The 22,590-nt window shown below is 40.9% G+C and overlaps 1 protein-coding gene across 1 annotated transcript in view; it reads right to left on the bottom strand.

Moving 5' to 3' along the window:
- Positions 1–729: 729 nt before the first annotated feature.
- Positions 730–22,590, bottom strand: part of MMP14 (matrix metallopeptidase 14) — a 35,408-nt gene continuing 13,547 nt past the window's right edge. Inside the window, exons 2-10 of the mRNA XM_073671086.1 lie at positions 7,594–7,742; positions 5,959–6,081; positions 5,566–5,873; positions 5,207–5,374; positions 4,786–4,937; positions 4,521–4,659; positions 4,215–4,365; positions 4,025–4,140; positions 730–2,989 (exon numbers count right to left, since the gene is read on the bottom strand). Coding sequence (XP_073527187.1) covers positions 2,670–2,989; positions 4,025–4,140; positions 4,215–4,365; positions 4,521–4,659; positions 4,786–4,937; positions 5,207–5,374; positions 5,566–5,873; positions 5,959–6,081; positions 7,594–7,742 — 1,626 coding nt within the window. The 3' untranslated portion in view covers positions 730–2,669. The remainder of the gene's footprint in view (positions 2,990–4,024; positions 4,141–4,214; positions 4,366–4,520; positions 4,660–4,785; positions 4,938–5,206; positions 5,375–5,565; positions 5,874–5,958; positions 6,082–7,593; positions 7,743–22,590) is intronic.

Below are 22,590 nucleotides of genomic sequence, written 5' to 3'. Positions count from 1 at the left end.
GCTTCGCTGGAAGACTAAGATGGCAGCCATGGGGGCCTTCAGCGAAAATCATTGTCTAAACTTTTTAAAAAAAATAAATAAATAAATACATGTTGCATTTAAACAATAGGTCATTTTCTGATGATCGCTTCCCTTTAAAAGATTGATTGCTTCAAACATCGCAGAGGCTGCTGTAATTACAAGACTTTACCATGCACTGAGTTACTGAAAAAATGTGAAGGATGATTCCCTGTCTGCAGAGAACGGTGATGGCGCAGAGACCAGGCCTGTAGAGTCGGAGTCGTGAAGTCGGTGTCCATTTTGGTGGAGTCGGAGTTGGAGTCGGAGTCGGTATAAAATGGACCGACTCCAACTCCTAAAATATATAATTAATTGGGTACAGTAGTTCAATGCAGTTTGTGGGGAATATTTTTTCATAAGAATTTGGGAAAGTTCTGAAATGTCCTATAAACGTCTGTCCTATTCCTGATCTAAGGGTCTAGACTTTTAGCTGGGATGAATCTGTGCTACAGATTGATGAGCCATGTATGAGGGAGTCGGAGTCGTGCAGTCGGAGTTGGAGTCGGTGTCATGGAAATTGAGGAGTCGGAGTTGGAGTCGGAGGTTTGGCTTACCGACTCCACAGCCCTGACAGAGACAATGCGTCACTGTAATAATGTCACTATATAGAATCACTGCTTGCTTGAAATCATAGGAAACCTACAAAATCAATACACACAGAAAAATGAATACGGGTAGTCACTTTTTTTTGTATTTTTATATTTCTAGTGTTACAAAACCACTGGTTCATAACAAATAGGTTTTAGGTAATTTTATAAAAGACGGTAAAAAAAAAAAACATAAAAACCACAAACTTTGTCCACATGAAAGAAGCTTTAATTTGACTGATAAGGTGGGTCCCCAATCCCCTCCATAAAGTAGGGTAAACCATAAAGTGATACGCATTTCAGCACCATATAGGGCAGTAATTGAGGTTACTCAATGATATAAGGCACTTGGAGTTAGGTTAGAAAGGGCATGCGCTGCTCTCCAACCCCCAAATACTGTGCAAGCTCTGACCCCCATTGTCTATGCTTGAGAGGAGGAGGAGGAGGGGTGAGGGAGTCGCCAGCTCATTGCAGGAGGGATGAGTGGAGCATAATCTAGACCTGATCTAGTGTTTATTGATCCACTGACCCCTCTGGCGGTGGACAAGTGGGAAATGCAAAGCGGCCTGACCTGCAGGAGCTGCCTCATTATCAAATAATAATTATTATAATAATAATCAAAATATAAAGATACAGAGAAAAACAGGAAACAAGCAAATGTGACCCCCTCCCCAACCCCCTGATCGTACCATGTGATCCGCCCTTCTTTACCTGACACAGCCTGTACCCCCCCCTTGCAGAGCTGTGATTAACCCCTTCCCTGCCTACAACACTTGCAGAGCAATGATTTTCTCCCTTTCCAGCTACAGGCGTGTTCAGAACCATGATTTACTCCACAGTCAGAGACCTGCGAGCAGGCATTAACCCCCATCTAGGATGGAGACATGGGAGACAGGCCAAGGTCGGTCTCTGCCAGATACCTGCAAAGGCATTTCAGAGCAGTGATTACCCCTTCCATCACAGAAAAGCAGCAATGCGATATCGGCCAGGTCCTGTAAAACAGTAACTAATATCTGGTACAAAATACCAGCAGATAACCCTGAGAGTTAAACATTTCTGTATAATATTCAACAGAATACAGGGGGTGGTGGAGGGCAGAGAAGGCCTAGTAAAAACACAATGGATGGGGAGATCCAGGGCACTTTTCAGGGCAGTTTGGGAGCTTACTGATACTGACCTTACACTTGTCCCTTCCTTTCTCTTCAGAGATTCCTGCTCTGCACAACTTGCTCAATTCTTCCCACTTTCTCTAGGTCACATATCATAGACAGTACTTTATATTCAACAAGGCTAAAAATCTACGTCCTCATCACACACAGTTAGGTTTATGGCAATACTTTGGTCCCAAGTGTTACTATTAGTTTATCATGATTAAAGTCTGTTAAGAGGAGATCTATAGGTCACAACACAGCTGTGACAAAATGTTCCGACTAAAGAATATAGTCTAATGTCCATCATTTAGATATTCATAAATCGAATTGTGCTATGGGTTTATGACACCGAAGCCACAATCTCTTGGCATGTAGACATAATCTCACATGGTCAGACAGGTGGCTCTCCCCCACTCGCATTGTACTTTCCTGTACCCATCCAAAAACAAGGCATCCCTTGTATTATAGACCTATGTATCTATAAATGGGTGGTGGTGGGGTCTGAAAGGGTAAAAAAAAGACAATTAGTCAGAAACATATATTTATGTGCGTTTTCTGACCTTTGGAGGGCGTCCATCTCTGCTCTGAATTTTGCAAGTGGTGGCTGTACCAAGAGCACTGCCTGACCAATAGCCGAAGAAATCTAATATATGTACCCCTGCAATAACCGTTATGGAAGACATAGCTCCAATTTGGCAGTGAAGGGGTTAAACATAGCAATGTCCACCAAATAAAAGTGGCATAGATGGTGTAAATGGATTCTCTCCCTTCCCAGGAGACGGATAGTGCTCCCCATGATATCTGTGTGTGAGGGGCGTGTGGGAGGGCAGGAGAGATTGTCATGGGGGGCAGGGTCCAGATCCATGAGGTCTCACACTTTGTCCAGCAAGGAGCGTTGCCAATATAGAAGCCTCTTGGGGGTGCCATACTGCCTGAAGATCAAGACAGCCAGTCCAAGGAACAAGACACAGAGCAAGAGGAGGACAGGAACTACAACAGCTGCAGTGCTCACTCCTCCATTGACTTCATCAACTTCAATGATCACCACTTCCTTATCAGTATCATCGGGTTGGTGGACAACACTGCAGCCCATGAAGTCCTGTAGGATAGACTTCGGGTATCCTGATTCTGTCTTTAGCTGCTTGTTATTAAACTTCCAATACTTATTACCCTTATAGAAGTAAGTAAATTCTGAAAAACAGAAGAAAGTAAGATGTTTAAAACAATGAAATACTCCAAATGTTATTTTCACCACACAAAAATCAATATTCTATAGATGGCAAAGAAATGGATAAAGTAGAGGCCACATTTGCACACATATTCTCTATTATACTATATTAGAGACCCGGTGGTCTGTGTCTCCTAACAGACTGACTGGCAGACACAAGACCCCAACCTGTGAATAAATGTTCTAGGTGGGAACGTTCTTCTGTGCAATCTTACGTCATCCCAATAGGTTGTTGTCTGCAAGATTGCAATACTTAAAACACAGTTGGAACATTTAATCTATAATGAGATTCCAGGAAGAAATATACATCATTTCAAGACCATCTGTCATTGTTTTATGAATTAAAATCAGCATAATCATAAAAATGTTTTATGACCTTTCAGGAGGCTAGATGAGCTCTCTTACTTGGTTAGCACACTACCATTTGAAACCTCAAATGTCAATGATTTATCCGATATTTTGAGAAAACTAATTTCAAATAATGCTTCTTCTGATTTGTGACTGCATATTTCAGAAAAATGTAGTTTACTGTTGATTTTAACAGTTGTTACATTTTCTAGTGATAGGTATTCAGCTCTTAATCTGGCCATACACTAGAAGAGGATCTAAAGTGCATGGGGCCATCCCAACTGTCTACTGACAAAGAAGAGCGGTCTGCTGATATCCATGTAGAAAAAAAAGAGCAACAGCATCCATAATCAAAAAAAAAAATCTTCTAGTGTCTTACTTCATCACAATTACAGGGAGACCGCAACAATCCAACCCCGGCAAACAGACAGGCCTTTGTCAAGCCATAACAGTAGAAATGCACAACCCTTAGAGTTAACGCTCCCACCAGCAATGGCTGACATCCATTAACCAGCCCACCAGCCTGATGTTTGGTTCCTTTAGAGATAAGTGCTGCCAGAGGAGTCATGAAGAAGTTTGGCTTTCTCTCTCTTGAAAAACCCAAACCCACTATGCAAATACAAACAATTTTGTTGTTATATTTCCCGTACCTCCATGTTTTCCGTTGAATGCCGCTTTAACAGAGTCAGGGATTCCTTCCCACACTTTGATTGGTTTTGGGTAATCCGCATCTACTTCTCTCATCTCCTCATTGAATCTGTAATACCTGAATTAAAAAAAAGTGTGTGAATAATGAGCATATTTTAATGATTTGAGTGATTTATGTATATCATCATTTACTTGTTTCCTCTGAAGAAGTAGGTCATTCCGTTATTCATCCAGTAGAGTGCAGCATCAATCCTGTCACTCGGTAATCCTCTACCCATCTCCTTCAATGACTTGGGATATCCAGGCTCAAGCATGGCTTCATTAAACACCCAATACTTATCCCCTAAATATACACAGAAATACACAAGAGTTAAAATCATCCCAAAGTATATTAAATGATCTAGATTTGACAATGAGAACTTTTTTGAAAAAAAAATATATATATATTGATTCCATTTTTAATGCATAAAAGAATAAAGCTGGCCTTTCAATAATTACCCTTGAAAAAGACAAATCTCTCATCTTTTCTTTCATATACTGAGTTGATAGAACTTGGAAGTCCACGCCAGAATTGTCCAATCGGAAGTGGGTAGCCATCCATTACTCGATTGTTTTGTAAACGCCAGAACCAGCGTTCCTACAATGATATAACTTAGTAAGCAAGAAGAAAGGGCTCCTTGATTAAAGAATTAAGCACACAGAGATTGGTAGACTACTGAAGATTTTACATCCATGAAAATAAATACTATTAATACCAACTGACCTTAAAGACAAACATTTCTCCCCTCAACACAGCTATAGTGTCAAAATTGCCTTGACAAATATCTGGTCCATAAGGCACATTGGGATCATCAGGATTATTCAGTCTAGGTGTCGTTGTGGGACGAGGTGCACGTGTTGGTGGTCGTCCATGGCCTAAGAAAATGTTTTAAGATTTAGCAACATTCAGAAACATTGAAAATAATTATATTACGAGAAGGGTCTCTTAGTCATGATGTTATTCTTTTCTGGTATGCAGCATAATATTGTATTACAATTATGACATGAAATGTAAAAACATTCCTTCTCATTTAGGTACTTAACACCTCAAATTTTTTTTAAAGGATATATTTTAATACTTTACATTTAGCATACGCCTTTATTGTCATCAAACAAGCTTTCATGCTCGTCCATCAGACTCTTACCGCTTCCATAGATCTCCTGGATACCCCTTCGGTCATCATCTGGAAGCTGAAAGTTCTGAGTGTCCATCCATTGATAGAATGGAGCCATAATGGCTGATGGATCAGCAGAATGTTCTAGACCCAATGCATGGCCTAGTTCATGGACAGCCACAAGAAACAAGTCATTCCCTATTATAAAAAAGAACACAAGAATGACTCATTAATTGATTTTAAGTACCTTAAATCTTGATCTTTTTTCTACATTTTTCTTGCTGATTTATATATTCTAATCTCTTGACAGCCCAAATGTCCTTCTTCATAAAATTAGATTAAGTGTACACATCTAAAGACGTCACTATAATCGTTGGTGTTTCTCTTACCATCTAGATCATCATTCCTGGATGTCCACGGCTCCGCAGAATCAAAGTGTGTATCTCCACCAATGCCTTGCCCAGGAAAGTATGCATGTGCCAAAAAGCCACCTTCTCCATCAAAAGGTGTGCTATCTCCATGGAATCCCTCAGCAAAGAAAAGCATTATGTCAGCATGCTTGGCATGACCATCCTGTATATCCACATATCGGACCTCACGGAAACGCAGTGGGGTTACACCCTGCCATACTGCAAAAGCTCTTCGGATAGCCTCATATGTCTCATATTCACCCACTTTTGGAGTATAGTTTTGTATGCTAGGAGTAAACAGTTGTACACTGTTAAAAACCAGGACAGCAACTACAGCAATTGTAGACAAATACGGTAATTTTTGGCACATACCAGAAAGTGATGTCCCGATGTGGCCATTTCAGACCCTGAATAGCGTATCTTTTTCTCCTTACATTCGCTTTAATTTCAGCACCAAATTTATCTGGCACACCACAACGTGGCTTCTTCATTGCTCTGAAAATTAAATTCTGATTAGTAAATTATTGCTGTGAGAACATGCGAAAGCTACATTGATGTATTTGTATATTTGGGGAAGTAACAGGTAAGAATGGATGCCACAAGCTAACACGAGTGGCAAGAGACTTCAATAGACAGTAAATCTGTGATTTTGCCTGTTGAAAAATGAACAGTTTTTGTATTCTGTGACATCATCCTAATCCTGGTTCATTCTTTTCTTTTCTTCTCCGTGTCTATCTGACTTCCTTTTTGCGTTCTTCTTCCTTTCACTAGCTTTCTTCTCCTATAGATATGGCATAACTTTTAATTGTGGAAATACCTCTTTAATTGTGCAACAAGGAGCATTGCCTAACTTAGAAGTCTCCTTCTGTCAACATAGTGGTCACCACAAACAAACCTCACTAGATCTCAATCAAAGCCCAGTACCCAACACTGCACTGATGAGGGGCAGGAACCCCAAAACAGTTATCTGTGCAGGGCTGTCTTTTATTTTTATAGAAGACTTTGGAATGACTGAAACTCCTAAGTCATGAGACAAGATTTATTTAAAGGGAACCTGTCATGTCCTATCTACTATCTACACTGCCCCCATAGCGTTGTTAGTGATGCAATGTGCATCACTAACAAGCTTTTTTCATTAAAATTGGTGCAACTATAATGATTTTATAATGTTTAATATACTTAGATCCTACCTGCTCGTTCAGTCATAGGCGTGTGATTCTCATATTCAGTCATGGGAGGGCGCCGCATTCAGTCACTGCTGGCGCCGCCCATGTATTTGAATATTACTTCGGGCAAGCGCTATTTTTGTGGGGCATGCGCATTTGTCCATCCCAGGCCGCTGACAGTGAGGCTGTGTGATTACCAGCTTCACTGCGCACGCGCTATGTTTCTCGCGCGTGCGCAGTGAAGTTGTGTAGTTTTCAGCTTCACTGCGCATGCGCTTTGACGCTCTATTCCAAGCGCGTGCACAGTGAGGCTGTGCAATCAATCTACATAGCGCGTGCGCAGTGAAGCTGATAATCACACCACCTCACTGTCAGCAGCCTGACATAGACAAATGCGCATGCGCCCCACAATAATAGCGCTTGCCGGGAGCAATATTCAAATACATGGGCGGTGCCAGCAGTGACTGAATATGAGGATCACACCCCTTTGACTGAACGAGCAGGTAGGATCTAAGTATATCAAAGGTTATAAAATCATTATAGTTGCACCAATTTTAATAAAAAAAAAGCTTGTTAGTGATGCGCATTGTATAACTAACAACGCTATGGGGGCAGTGTACATAGTAGCTAGGACGTGACAGATTCCCTTTAAGGGTCTTATAAAGAAGCTACCTTCAATAGGTAGCACTAGAAAGCTAGTTTTCCTTCCTCTCACCTATAGAGATATTTTGCATACCTTTTCCCAGAATACTTTAACTGGCATATAAGTCTCAGTACACTACAAGGAGAAGCAGTACCCCCCTAGAGCTTTAAAATACTCAAGCACTGTCAGTTCCAATACCTTTCTGTGTCACTGTCCAACTTGCCAGTCACAGTCAACCCATAGAACCTTTGCATAGCAGCAATTGCTTCATTCATAGACTGTGGAGAGCGTAATGTGTGAGTTCGAAGGTCTCCTGGAGGCAAATAACCATATTGTTGTAGCCAGCCCTAAAGACAGAGATTAAAGTAAAGCAGGTTAGAAAAATCTATAATATTATAAGATGCATTATAAGGGTTTACATCAGCACTCATATATCCATTTTTTTGTTCCATTAACCCCTTAAGCCCCGCGGGTGGTTTGCACGTTAATGACCAGGCCAATTTTTACAATTCTGACCACTGTCACTTTATGAGGTAATTACTCTCGAACGCTTCAACGGATCCCCCTGATTCTGAGATTGTTTTTTCGTGACATATTGTACTTCATGATTGTGGAAAAATTTCTTCGATATCACTTGCGTTTATTTGTGAAAAAAACGAAAATTTGGCGAAAATTTTGAAAATTTTGCAATTTTCAAAATTTGAATTTTTAAGCCCTGAAATCAGAGCGATATGTCACACAAAAGAGTTAATAAATAACATTTCCCACATGTCTACTTTACATCAGCACAATTTTGGAACCAAAATTTTTTTTGTTAGGGAGCTATAAGGGTTAAAAGTTGACCAGCGATTTCTCATTTTTCCAACAAAATTTACAAAACCATTTTTTTAGGGACCACATCACATTTGAAGTCACTTTGAGGGGTCTTTATGACAGAAAATACCCAAAAGTGACACCATTCTAAAAACTGCACCCCTCAAGGTGCTCAAAACCACATTCAGGAACTTTATTAACCCTTCAGGTGCTTCACAGGAATTTTTTGAATGTGGAAGAAAAAAATGAACATTTAACTTTTTTCACAAAAATGTTAATTTAGACCCAATTTTTTTTATTTTCACAGGGGTAACAAGAAAAAATGGACCCCAAAATTTGTTGTGCAATTTCCCCTGGGCACGCAGATACCCAATATTTGGGGAAAAAATACTGTTTGGGCGCACGGCAGGGCTCGGAAGGGAAGGAGCGCTATTTGACTTTTTGATTGTAAAATTTGCTTGAATAATTAGCGGACGCCATGTTGTGTTTGGAGAGCCCATGTGTGCCCAAACTTTGGAGCTCCCCCACAAGTGACCCCATTTTGGAAACTAGACCCCCCAAGGCACCTTTCTAGATGCATAGTGAGCACTTGGAACCCCCAGGTGCTTCACAAATTGATTCGTAACAATGAAAAAGTGAAAAAAAAAAACACTTTTTCATTTTTATGAATCAATTTGTGAAGCACCTGAGTGTTCCAAGTGCTCACAATGCATCTAGATAGGTGCCTTGGGGGGTCTAGTTTCCAAAATGGGGTCACTTGTGGGGGAGCTCCAATATTTGGGCACACAGCGGCTCTCTAAATGCAACATGGTGTCCGCTAACAAATTTAACGCAAAATTGGCTCAAATTGTTAGCGACACCATGTTGCGTTTGGAGAGCTGCTGTGTGCCCAAACATTGGAGCTCCCCCACAAGTGACCCCATTTTGGAAACTAGACCCCCCAAGGCACCTATCTAGATGCATAGTGAGCACTTGGAACCCCCAGGTGCTTCACAAATTGATTCGTAACAATGAAAAAGTGAAAAAAAAAAACACTTTTTCATTTTTATGAATCAATTTGTGAAGCACCTGGGGGTTCCAACTGCTCACTATGCATCTAGATAGGTGCCTTGGGGGGTCTAGTTTCCAAAATGGGGTCACTTGTGGGAGAGCTCCAATGTTTGGGCACACAGGGACTCTCTAAATGCAACATGGTATCCGCTAACAAATTGAATGGAAAATCGGCTCAAATTGTTAGCGGACACCACATTGCGTTTGGAGAGCTTCTCTGTGCCCAAACTTTGGAGCTCCCCCACAAGTGACCCCATTTTGGAAACTAGACCCCCCAAGGCACCTTTCTAGATGCATAGTGAGCACTTGGAACCCCCAGGTGCTTCACAAATTGATTCGTAATAATGAAAAAGTGAAAAAAAAAACACTTTTTCATTTTTACGAATCAATTTGTGAAGCACCTAGGGGTTCCAAGTGCTCACTATGCATCTAGATAGGTGCCTTGGGGGGTCTAGTTTCCAAAATGGGGTCACTTGTGGGGGAGCTCCAGTGTTTGGGCACACAGGGACTCTCTAAATGCAACATGGTATCCGCTAACAAATTGAATGGAAAATCGGCTCAAATTGTTAGCGGACGCCACATTGCGTTTGGAGAGCCCCTCTGTGCCCAAACTTTGGAGCTCCCCCACAAGTGACCCCATTTTGGAAACTAGACCCCCCAAGGCACCTTTCTAGATGCATAGTGAGCACTTGGAACCCCCAGGTGCTTCACAAATTGATTCGTAATAATGAAAAAGTGAAAAAAAAAACACTTTTTCATTTTTACGAATTAATTTGTGAAGCACCTAGGGGTTCCAAGTGCTCACTATGCATCTAGATAGGTGCCTTGGGGGGTCTAGTTTCCAAAATGGGGTCACTTGTGGAGGAGCTCCAATGTTTGGGCACACAGGGACTCTCCAAATGCAACATGATATCCGCTAACAATTTGAGCCGACAATTTGTTAGCGGATATCATGTTGCATTTGGAGAGTCCCTGTGTGCCCAAACATTGGAGCTCCCCCACAAGTGACCCCATTTTGGAAACTAGACCCCCCAAGGCACCTATCTAGATTCATAGTGAGCACTTGGAACCCCAGGTTCTTCACAAATTGATTCATAAAAATGAAAAAGTGTTTTTTTTTTCACTTTTTCATTTTTACGAATCAATTTGTGAAGCACCTGGGGGTTCCAAGTGCTCACTATGCATCTAGAAAGGTGCCTTGGGGGGTCTAGTTTCCAAAATGGGGTCACTTGTGGGGGAGCTCCAAAGTTTGGGCACAGAGGGGCTCTCCAAACGCAATGTGGTGTCCGCTAACAATTTGAGCCGATTTTCCATTCAATTTGTTAGCGGATACCATGTTGCATTTAGAGAGTCCCTGTGTGCCCAAACATTGGAGCTCCCCCACAAGTGACCCCATTTTGGAAACTAGACCCCCCAAGGCACCTATCTAGATTCATAGTGAGCACTTGGAACCCCAGGTGCTTCACAAATTGATTCATAAAAATGAAAAAGTGTTTTATTTTCACTTTTTCATTTTTACGAATCAATTTGTGAAGCACCTGGGGGTTCTAAGTGCTCACTATGCATCTAGATAGGTGCCTTGGGGGGTCTAGTTTCCAAAATGGGGTCACTTGTGGGGGAGCTCTAATGTTTGGACACACAGGGGCTCTCCAAACGCAACATGGCGTCCGCTAACAATTTGAGCCGATTTTCCATTCAATTTGTTAGCGGACACCATGTCGCGTTTGGAGAGCCCGTGATGTGCCTAAACAGTGGAGCTCCCCCACAAGTGTCCCCATTTTGGAAACTATACCCCTCAAAGATTTTATTAAGGTGTATAGTGAACATTTTGAACCCAGAGGTACGGCACATTATTTGTTTACATTAGGTCATCATATTGAATAAGTTTTCATTATTCTTGAGCGCAAGTGCTCGCTACTTGAGTTTGCATCGGGTACTCAGGTATGCACCATGTACAGCGTGTGCTCGAGTGACATGCTCGAGTCCCTGCTCCGCATGTTTCACGGTTATTAGACACCCAAAAAAAAACATGCGGGGATCGCTCGTGCATGGCAGGCAATCCCCGTAAAGTTTTTTGGCCGCGAAGCATATGGGGCAGAGACTCGAGCATGTCACTCAAATACCCACGATACTAAATGCATACCAGAGCACCCGATGCAAACTCAAGTAGCGAGCACTTGCTCTCAACACTAGTCGCCATATCGTCATCTTTTTTTCTTACTTTTGAAAAAAATCCCAACCCCAGCCCTAGCCCCAGCACAACCCTAGCCCCAGCACAACCCTAGCCCCAGCACAACCCTAGCCCCAGCACAACCCTAGCCCCAGCACAACCCTAGCCCCAAACCCAGCCCTAACCCTAGCCCAATCCTAACTCAAGAGTTTATTTTTGACGCCGTTCCTTGTGCGGTATAAGTGATTAGACGACTTTATTCTTCGGGTCGGTGTGATTACAGCAATGCCAGAATCATATGGGGTTTTTATGACTGACAGCTGTCACACACTAAAAGACGCATTTTTTGTAAAATCTAGTTTTTGCATCGCCATATTTTGAGAGCTATAATTTTTCCAGATTTTGGCAGACAGTCATGTGATGGCTTGTTTTTTGCGGGATGACTTGACGTTGTTATTGGTGCCATTTTCAGGCACGTGACATTTTTTGATCGCTTTCTATTCCGATTTTTGGGAGGCAGAATAAACAAAAACCAACAATTCAGGAATTGTTTTTTTTTTTTTTTTTTATTCTGTTCCGCGTGTGGTAAAATTGATGAGGCAGCTTTACTCTTCGGGTCAGTACGTTTACAGCGGTACCACATTTGTATCATTTTTCTATGTTTTGGCGCTTATACACAATAAAAGCTATTTTATAGAAAAAAATATTTTTTAGTATCGCTTTATTCTGAGAGCTATAACTTTTTTATTTTTCGGCTGATGGAGCTATATGGTGGCTTGTTTTTTGCGGGACGAGATGACGTTTTCAGCGGTATCATTTTTATTTATATGCGTCTTTTTGATCGCGTGTTATTCCACTTTTTGTTTGGCGGTATGGTGATAAAGCACTGTTTTTTGCTTGGTTTTTTTTTTTTTTTTTTTTTTACCGTGTTCACTGAAGGGGTTAACTAGTGGGACAGTTTTATAGGTCAGGTTGTTCCGGACGCGGCGATACCAAATATGTGTACTTTTATTGTTTTTTTTTTATTTTTTTTATAATAATATTTATTGATGGGTACATTATATTTTTATTTTTGGTGTATTATTTTTTTTATTTTTTTATAATATTTTTGCACATTTTTTTTTTTTTTTTTTCCCACTTTCACACAGTTTATACACTTTATTACTTTGTCCCACTCTGGGACTTTCACTTTTTTTTTTCTGATCGCCTGCATGGCACAGGAATGGAGCACCATCCCTATGCCATGAAGGCTGTCAGAAGTGCACAGTGTGAAGATTGCTTGGAGATGCACTGCGCATGTCCAAGCAATCTTCCTGCTCTCTGGTGACCCGGATGTTGTCATGACGACATCGGGTCGTCATGGCAACACCCGGGAAGCCTTTGCAGACTGCGCTGGAAGCCGGAAGAGGAGGTGAGTATCGCCGATCACCTCCCCTTGCCCCCGCAATGCCGCGATCGACTTCGATCGACTTCGATCGCAGCATCGCGGGGGTTAATGTGCTGGGAGCGGTGCGTGACCGCTCCCTGCACATAGTACCGGGTGTCAGCTGTGACAATCAGCTGACACCCGGCGGCGATCGCGCCCGCACAGCCTGTGTGCGGGCGCGATCGCGATGACGTACTAATACGGGTCTGGCTCTTAAGTCCCAGGGCACAGACGCGTATTAGTACGTCAGATGTTATTAAGGGGTTAAATAAACAGAAAAATCAGTAATAATGGCAGTGTAGACCCCGTCACATGATGGACAACATTGGCTCCAGATGGGCTATAATGATAATTGACTATAATGTGGTCAGTCGGTTCTTCATTAGCGTCCGTCATTTCCAGCTTTTATGACGTAATCTGCAACAGAGGCTCCTACCAGAACCTCCAACGCAGATGTAGACCTAGCTTAACAACTGCAGAGATTAACTAGAAAGAAAATATCATATAACAACATAAACTGTCATGATAAACTAATTAGAGATAAGCAAATGTTTTCTATAAAAAATATCTATATATATTCTAAATTGTAGAATATTTGGGTTCCAACATCAAAATGACCTGCTTCATAATTTTGTTTAACAATAGTGGTGACGTAGACAGCACGAATGGCCCAAATGGAAATGTCTCTTTCCACAAGCAAAAGAAGGTGGCTTCAGCATCCAGTAGTCATCAACTTGCTTTATATTGACATCAGAAATACAGAAACAGCAGCAACGTTTCATCCCCTAGTACACATATGAGTTTTTGTCAAGCGACCCAGATCTATACGTGGGGTCGAAACGTTGCTGCTGTGTCTGTATTTGTGATACCAAAATAAAGCAAGTTGATGATAATTAGATGCTGAGGCTACCTACACAAATTACTTTAGTCACATCTAACTTTGTTTCCTCTGGTGGTGTTTAATAGCACTGGAAAACATTAAAGTGTCCGCAGATTATGTTTACCAGAATGATCAGGTTGCCCATTACGGACAATCCCTTTTTGTTAGAAGAGTCCCCCAAGACATACTGTTGACAGGGTGTACAAGCGAGTAGATATATTCTGTGCTATGGAACGGAAGCTCACAGGTCCCATGAATGAAGTGGGCTGTGGATGTCTTGCATAAACATGGTGGGTCATCTAGAGTAAAAGGTCTCTTTGTAGCGTCACTCCACTTTTGGTGTAAAATGCGGGTCCATACTGTATGAACTGAAGACACAACTTAAATTGTTTTTGCCATGAAAACCCTTCTAGGAATATTGACCAGAGTTGGTCCCAATGATCTAAAATGTGTGGCAAATTTAGTCAAAATGCAATAAAAGTCTCTCATGGGAATAATGATTTTAGGTCTGGATAGATGAGATGTGCAATGTGTACATTTACATTATTAAAGAGTTTCACCTCTCTAGGATTTCTTATCGATCAAGGGAAGGAGGAAGCAGCAGACATGATAGTTACATGAAGATTTATAACCTTTTGAGTGAGTCATCTTCAACAATATGGTGAGGTCTGGTTGGGACAGAAGCGCACAATAGGGCAATACCGCAAGAAAAATAAGACAGGGTGAGAGTGATGGTAATGCTCACCTGGAAGGGTTGTGTGCGGACACAACACGTATAGGATCCACAGCTGCAGCCCCATGGCTGGAGGTGAAAATCTACCAGATAGCAATTCACTTCAGTGGCAATATCACTAGTGGTAAAAAAAAAAATAAGGTTTTTCATTCAACCAATGCGTTTCGGTGCAGGCATGTGCATTTTTCAAGATAAAAAACCAAATGACATATTTGTTTTTTTATCTTGAAAAAAAGGGGCCAAAACGCGTTGGTTGAATAAAAACCTTAATTTTATACCATAGAAGATTCTTCATTCCCACAAGCGCAGCCCAGGTACCGTGATATCTCCACTGAAGTGAATCTTTAACTATATAACATTATTTAGGGTTAGGAGACCAGGCTGATATAATAATAGTACACATAGTGACTTCATAGAGGCATACAAATATAAACCTAAGAAGATACCGCATTTCATACCGAACTGGCAGGCTAAGGGTTAAACCTTACATCTTTAATGCATTCATCAAAGAGAGGGAGTGTGTGGGGGATGTTCTGAGAAGGATAATGTATTTATCTCCCCGGAGACTCCCATAAAATGGACACCGCTTCAAAGAGTGTGGGGGCAGGGAATGGTATGGAGCAGTGTACAGAGAAACAGTTTAAAGTTACAGGAAAACCTTTCACATATGGGACTAGGAAGGGAAAAAAGAGATTGTGAGAGGAGAGATGAGCCTGTTGTTAAAAGTACAAATAACCAAATATAGTCTCACATGATCAGTTACGCAAACTGCCCATTATTCCACAAACTACACGAAACATTACGCAATCAGAACTGACTCAAAAATAACCCTGAGAAAGAACTCCAAGCTCATCCAAAACACTTCCTTTTATGTGACCCGCAGAACAACCACAAGCCTAGGACTTACCAGGCTTCCTCAATAATAGCCCAGATCAGCAGAACCAGGTACACTGACAGTGAGTCAAAAAGGTCCGCACTCTGGTTATATTACAACTTCTGTAGGCCACGCTGTCTATCGGAGGTTTCTGTACATGGTCGCTGTCCTCCCAGTTATTCCTGCGCAGCTTTGAATGTATTATGTCAGTATAGGGTGGCACAGTGGCTCAGTGGTTAGCACTACAGCCTTGCAGCACTGAGGTCCTGGGTTCAAATCCCACCAAGGACAACATCTGTAAGGAGTTTATATGTTCTCCCTGTGTTTGCGTGGGTTTCCTCTGGGTTCTCCAGTTTCCTCCCACACTCCAAAGACAAACTGATAAGGAATCTAGTTTGTGAGCCCTGATAGTGACAATAATGTATGTAAAGCACTGCAGAATATGTTAGCGCTATATAAAAAAATAAAGATTTTTATTATTTGTGACTGCGGTGCAAGAAACAATGGCTGCCCGGCTTGTGAATTGGATAAAAAAAGACCAGCTTCGGTAATTCATTTTTTTGTGGCCAAACTGCAAAATTTTAATGAAAGCCAATTGCAAAAATAATTTTTAGCCCCAAATGCATATATTTAAGTAAAAAAAAATATCCCCATAGGTTGCCTACCACTATAATGCCCTGTTCACAGTTGGGCTACTTATTTCCATCACATTTTCATATTTCAACGAGATCCATTTACCAAGGGATCCTCCAGGAAGATGACAATGTGAATAAGAATACAGAGGATGTGCACTTAGAATAAATTAGGGAATATGATTGAGTATCCAGAAGTCTTTTTGTCTAGCCGTGTCTAGCACTGGCACTGATGATTCTGGGAAACTGACTGATAAAACAAGATCTCATTTACATCTTAGACCCAATTATATTCATAGACATTATAACAACTAAGCAGACTTCTAGACATAAGCTTACTTGGCTTATTATGGACAGCAACAATGATCTGATGTACGGTGTCAATCATTTTCTATTAAGTTGTTCTGTTTAGGGCCCTGATTGTAACGAGCTCCAATACATGACATAGCCTAAAATGCTGGACCTCAGGTATTAAAGGGAATCTGTCAAAACGATCCACCCCCGGAACTGTTAATATAGTCTTGTTGCAATGATATACTGTTAATAATGGCAGACCACGCAGCCACTTAGGGGACCATGATTTGGGGGGGCTCAGTGTCGCATGATGGGGCGTGATGTGGGATGTGTGCGTGACGGGGTATATCAACAGCCGCTCATCAAATTCATGACGAGCTGTGGTGTGCCTTACACTTCAAATCCTACTCTAGTCAATGACTGGAGCAAGATTTGTGGCAAGGTACATGGAGGCGCACGCCACTTTACAAACATGCCAAATTCATTACAAGCCATTCGCCTCTTAATAAATCAGGCACGTCTGACTTTAGCTCGCCCCCTAATCAAGACTGGCGTGAACAATGCTGGTCTTAATGAATCAGGCCCCCTATGTATTCATTTACATGATGACAAATACAGGATTATACTTCATACACTTTTCTAATGTATTCTTTAACATATGCGTAGACGCCACTTTGCTGAAAAAATGTATCGGTGCCTGTTTTATCGATATCACCTGACAGCAAGGTGCTGACTATGTCTAATGATGGCCTGCAGTATTCTGAATACAGGTCACAGGTCACATTACAGGCTATAACTCAGGATCTGGATGCAGACAACATAAGGAAAGTCTTATTAGAAAGTAAATGTAGCAATGGCTGCTGTGGGAGACATGCACTAGGTTGTACAGCACTACTTTAACATTACTGCATGAGTAATTAAGGCTGTGATAGCTTTGAAAGTAGCAGATTATGGTTGGCGAGAGTAAATGACTTTTATATAATTTCAGCTAAAAGTTTTAAAGTTAGGATGGGTGATTGCTCGGGGTCCGACCATTCCGAGAACAGAACTCTGCAGATCCCGTCCTCAATGGAACGGCAATCGGGCAAACGGGACGGGACTGTCAGAGATAACTGAGTGCTGTACGTTTCTTTTGAGCTTTTAGAGGTCCATTTACACTTACTGACCGCGACAGTTAAATGACCGCCGATTAGATATATTGCGAGCCAAATAGCTGTCAAGTAATGGCCTGTGTGATGTGTGACCGATAATGATGTTTTTAATGCGACCATGAACGATACATCAATGAGCATTTTTCTCTTTTTGCAGGTGATGGCCAATAATTGGTGAATGATCACTTGTTCCCAATTATCACCTGGTATAATGGGCCTTTAGCCTTGTATTTTTGTGCTTTATGCCTTCATGGCTGGGTTTCCCATGGATGTAAGGAATTAGATACAGAAGTCACAATGCACATGTTAACAATGCCTAACAAGCCTAAACCTGCTGAAACAGATCTCCTCAAGCCTAACATAACGAGCACAGACAGAGATTAAGCCACAGAAAACTGTAATCTCTGCTATCGCAGTCAGAAACCATCAACTAATTGTCTTCTCAAGTTGTATGAAGCTGATCATAGACGTTAGGTAAGAGTCAGCTGAAAGGTATTTATCACCACCGATACCTCCCCCATAACGCTGTATTTCCTAACCTGAAACCTGGTCAGGGGTTTCTCCAAAATAACAGGAGCAAAAAGTCAACACATCTCAGCCAGATTAGGCAAGAACTGCAGGGACCATAGAAAATAGCGAAGGTGCAAGAGTTTATCATTTTAGGGGATGACTATTTGAAACACAAGCATAATTGGAGAAGGGCGAAGAGGAACCCTCCTCTTTCCTACTTCTGGCCTGAGGAAGAACACCCACCCTCCCTCTATGTCGTTTTTGGTTTTGGTATGATTTTAGGCTTAATTTTGTCACAGCTGGAGGAAATTTATTGGCCCTTGCCATGTGCTGTCACTGGCATGTTGGAATTGTTTTAGAAGTAGGGACAAAAAATTGTTGTAAGGTATTTCATTTGATAATAATAGAGCTGTGACCACTTGTTCACCCAACACCATGGTTTTGTTGCATTTTTATTGTCTATTTTAGGTCATCCATAGTTATAAGGGGGAATAGATGCAGTCCTATAGAATTCTTTACTTAATGCTACACCACACTTTTGTTTGAAGTAGGTATGGAAGTATGGGTTCCCCGTGAACAGAAAAATTGTCCCAACATCCCCCCAAGATGACGAGGTCTGAAATCATTGACTTTAAAGAAGCTGTCCAACTTCAACTTTTTTGTCACAGGCTGGGAATGTTTAAAATAATGAATGTACTTAGTGTATACTGATTTATCATCCAGTCACTTGACCGCTGCAGACAATCCTAGTCAGACAATAGCTACTCTAGTGTTAAATAATGGATGGGTTCTGCAAAAAAACAAAGGGCTCTGCCAATTTGTTCTGTATATAAGCTTATGGACCTTCTAGGCACTTTTTGTTATTAAATCTGGCCTGTCACAGATTTTTGGTGCTACTGATATTATGTTCAGAATTTGCAAAGTGCAATGCGTGTGAATGTAGCTGGACTACCAAAGACTTCTGGAAGATGGCCACAGGTATACAGGACTGAAGGCAGGAGTTCTAGGTAGACAAAAAAAAAGCCATAATCCTTCTCCCGTTATCCAAGGACACTGATTATATCACAATAATGGCCTTTGTTTAGAATATAGGCAGGATAAAGCATGCAGGAAACAGTAACGCGATGCCTAACTTGACATGTAACACTATGTTCACATGTCCAGTAATCATCCGTTAGAACCAGATCCAGCAGCAATTCGTTGACAAAAAAAGTTGTGCAGAGACAACTTTTGTGTCCGGCTAAGAAAAAAACTGATTTCAACTGGATCCATTTTTTTAACATTGAAGTCTATGGAAAACAGATCCGTTAATGAGGCATCCATTTTTCTTTCACTTGAAAAGGATTCGTTGTTTTCTTACTGGATCTTCTTCAATAAAAGAAAACGGATGGCTATCTTAAAAAAAGCGGATCCATTTCAAATAATTTTTTTTTTAGCCAGAAAAAAGTTGGGTCTATACCTCCAACTGAGGCCATTATTGTGATATAATCCTGGTTGTCCTTGGATAATGGGAGAAGGATTACGGCTTTTTGCCTACCTAGAACTTGCTGTTGGATCTGTTCTAACCAATGATCACTGGACATCTGAACATAGCCATAATTGAGTTATGATAAGTGCCAAGTTACAGTTTAGTACATCAAGATATTTTCTGCATCATGGTATAGTTGACATGTTGGGCGTTAGGTTATAAAATGCTGTATCTGTAAATTTTCACATTATAAGATGATTAATGTAATAAGTTTACTACTTTAGATGAGTGTTTCCCAATCTCCAGTCCTCACGGCCTCCAACAGGTCATGTTTTCAGGATTTCCTTAGTATTGCACAGGTCATGAAAATATTATCAAGGCATCAGAAGTTGCCGCAGTTCTCTCACCTCTGCAATACTAAGGAAATCCTGAAAACATGATCTATTGGGGGCCGTGAGGACTGAAGCTTGGGAAAGACTGGGTTAGACCATTCCAGCATGAGCTGTGACCCTCCCGTAAATTGTGTTCTAGGGCTTATTGACCATTTTGTGAGGTCTTGTTCTGGTATTGTCCTCTCCTAACATTGTGTTCTGCTTTATCTAATGTGTTTATAAACATCCTTATCACATTGGTGTCATCATAATATTACTGTTTTATGTGCCAAAAACTGCCTAGAAGGTATAACGTTACAGGCATGACAATCTGCTTCTGGGAATGTATCCAGGGAAATACTCAACAGTCTTTGAATGGGAGTCAAGCTGACTCACTTTTGTTACAATAAAGGAGAAAACAAAACAGAAACGTGCCCATTACAGTATAGTTTGCCAGCATAAAGCTACACTGGACATGCAGAAATTGTGCCAAATGTAACATAATGGCGCTTGTTTTATGAGAAATTTGACAACTCGATGGAGGTTAGACAATTTTCTTTTCCCTTTGTCTCTTCTTGGCTGGACTAATTTACACCAATGTTTTAAATGAAAAAATGGAGCATACCATTAATAAATCTGCTGCATTTTACAACTTCCCAAAGTCACTATAAGAGTAGGTTCACATGACCAATTCCTCCACATCCGTGAAAAATGGACCGATTATGCTGATCACACTTTGATCTGAGTAGTTTTTCTTGTACGTGGAGAGGGAAAAAAGTCTCCATTTTATCAGACCGTGAATATTGGACCGATGTCTTCTGAGTGCGGTGCAGTTTTTTTTCACGAACCCAGAGACTTGCATTGCCCATTTTGATCCAACCCCTCGGATCAAATTTGGACATGTCTCCTATTTTTTCCGCGGACCACTCTGTTTGAGGAAAAAATCAGCTACATATAAGATGATAGGTACGAGTGCTATCCATGAAAACCACGGATTGCACTCATACGAGAAAATCGATCGTGTGCACGAGTTCTTATGTAAGGTTTCAAAAATGTGTAAAACATTGTGGTGTAAGTCCTGCTGACCATATGAAAAACATCTCTGAACTTCAGGCGGCTTAGCAATGCAAATCTATGCATAAAAGACATGAAGAAAAAATGAGATGTCAATTATATACTATACAATATGAATAGAGTGTGATGTCTAGAGTTTTCCCTTTTTTATAAGCACAGTTATTTTCTTATAGGGGAAGCATCTCGATAAGAAGCACATGAAATCTGTGAATGATTGAGTTCTCCTTTTTGGGATTGCATTGGGAGCGGAGGTTCCACCTATTAACCAATACCCCCTGAAGGGTCAGAGATGCACCTCTATGGCCAGCTTCAGTTTCTGATTCCTATTCAGGGCAAATCAATTATCTTAATAAATAATAATAATATTTTTTATTTATTCAGCCCCAACATTTTCCGCAGCACTTTTTTTTTGTATGGACTAATAATATGAAGCATTATAGGAGAGTAAGTGATCAAATCCACACTATGGTAAAGGACATTGGGTCAGAATAATATGACTTTACATGGTATATCCACTTCCTCAACAAGCTTCCCTAAAACACAAACTGCTTAAACTTTCCATACCAAGTAACTCATTTCACAGAAGAAAAAATCCACATGGGTCATGTAAGCTTCTGGCCTATGACCCACAAAATCCACATTTCATGACAACATGGGAATCTAAAACTTAAACAGTATTTGTCTTCTTGAACCACAAAGCGAAGTAAAGTTTGCACTGACTTGGCCTTTTCAATTTGGCTTTTACATATATCAGAACTCGCTTTAAAGGGAATCTGTCAGTAGGCTCAACCCTCCTAAGCCATCTATATGGGCATGTAGGTCATTGGAAGCGGAATAACATGATACCTTGATATCTGGGATCCGCTGTCTTATTAGAGATAAATCCACGTTTTTCTTATATGTAAATGATCTCTTCCAAGCTTTGGGGAGGATATTGCCTGGAAGATAACTCTGCCTCCAGAGATTATTTTACATGAAGGAGAGTTACCAATGTGAGACAAGTAACTAACACAGAACAGTAGAACAGCACTTTGTCTTCTTCCAAATACATTTTTTGCTGCTCTCTGAGCTCTTCTGTATTGCAACAATATTGCAGCACTGTCTGCCTGTGAGCTGGAAGCTGAAGCCGAGAGGAACCTGCAGATGTGTCAGTTATAATCACACACAGCTCCGCAGGGAGATCAGGAGAGTAGAGAGCGGCCATCACACATCACAATGGTACCTCCCTCTGTGATGTAAAATAATCTCTGGAGGCAGAGTTATCTTCCAGGCAGTGTCCTTTCCATACCCTGGAAGAGGTAATTTATAGAAAGTGATAAAAGATTATTTCTGAACAACAAGGCATCTGATACAAGGAATACAGGTAGGACTTTTTCCGCAGTCTATAACCTGTATGCCCATATTAATAGATTAGATAGGTCAAATGTGGTGATAGATTCACTTTAAGCTGATCTTTCACAACATTTTATCATACAGTACACTTTTTAGTAAAATTGTCCCTTTATAGTGTAAATTTGCACTAGACAAAGCCCCCTTTCGGCTAAGCTTCTCCCAGTTTTCCAAAACTTTCCGGAACTGATGTAAAACCAATAAAAGTTGCAATAGATCAAACAGTTTTACTCAAGAATTCTAGCAAAAAATGTTTGATGAATTGACCCCTAGGTTTAAAGGGGTGTTCTCAAGTTTGACAGTTTTCTCCTATCCAAAGAGGATAACTTTCCGATCACTGGGGGTCTGACTGCCATGGGC

This window comes from Phyllobates terribilis, unplaced genomic scaffold, assembly GCF_046119375.1.
Source record: "Phyllobates terribilis strain yellow unplaced genomic scaffold, ASM4611937v1 Scaffold_1__5_contigs__length_1240528914, whole genome shotgun sequence".
In the NCBI taxonomy this organism is placed as follows: domain Eukaryota; kingdom Metazoa; phylum Chordata; class Amphibia; order Anura; family Dendrobatidae; genus Phyllobates; species Phyllobates terribilis.
This window is presented reverse-complemented; position numbering and strand designations above follow the sequence as displayed.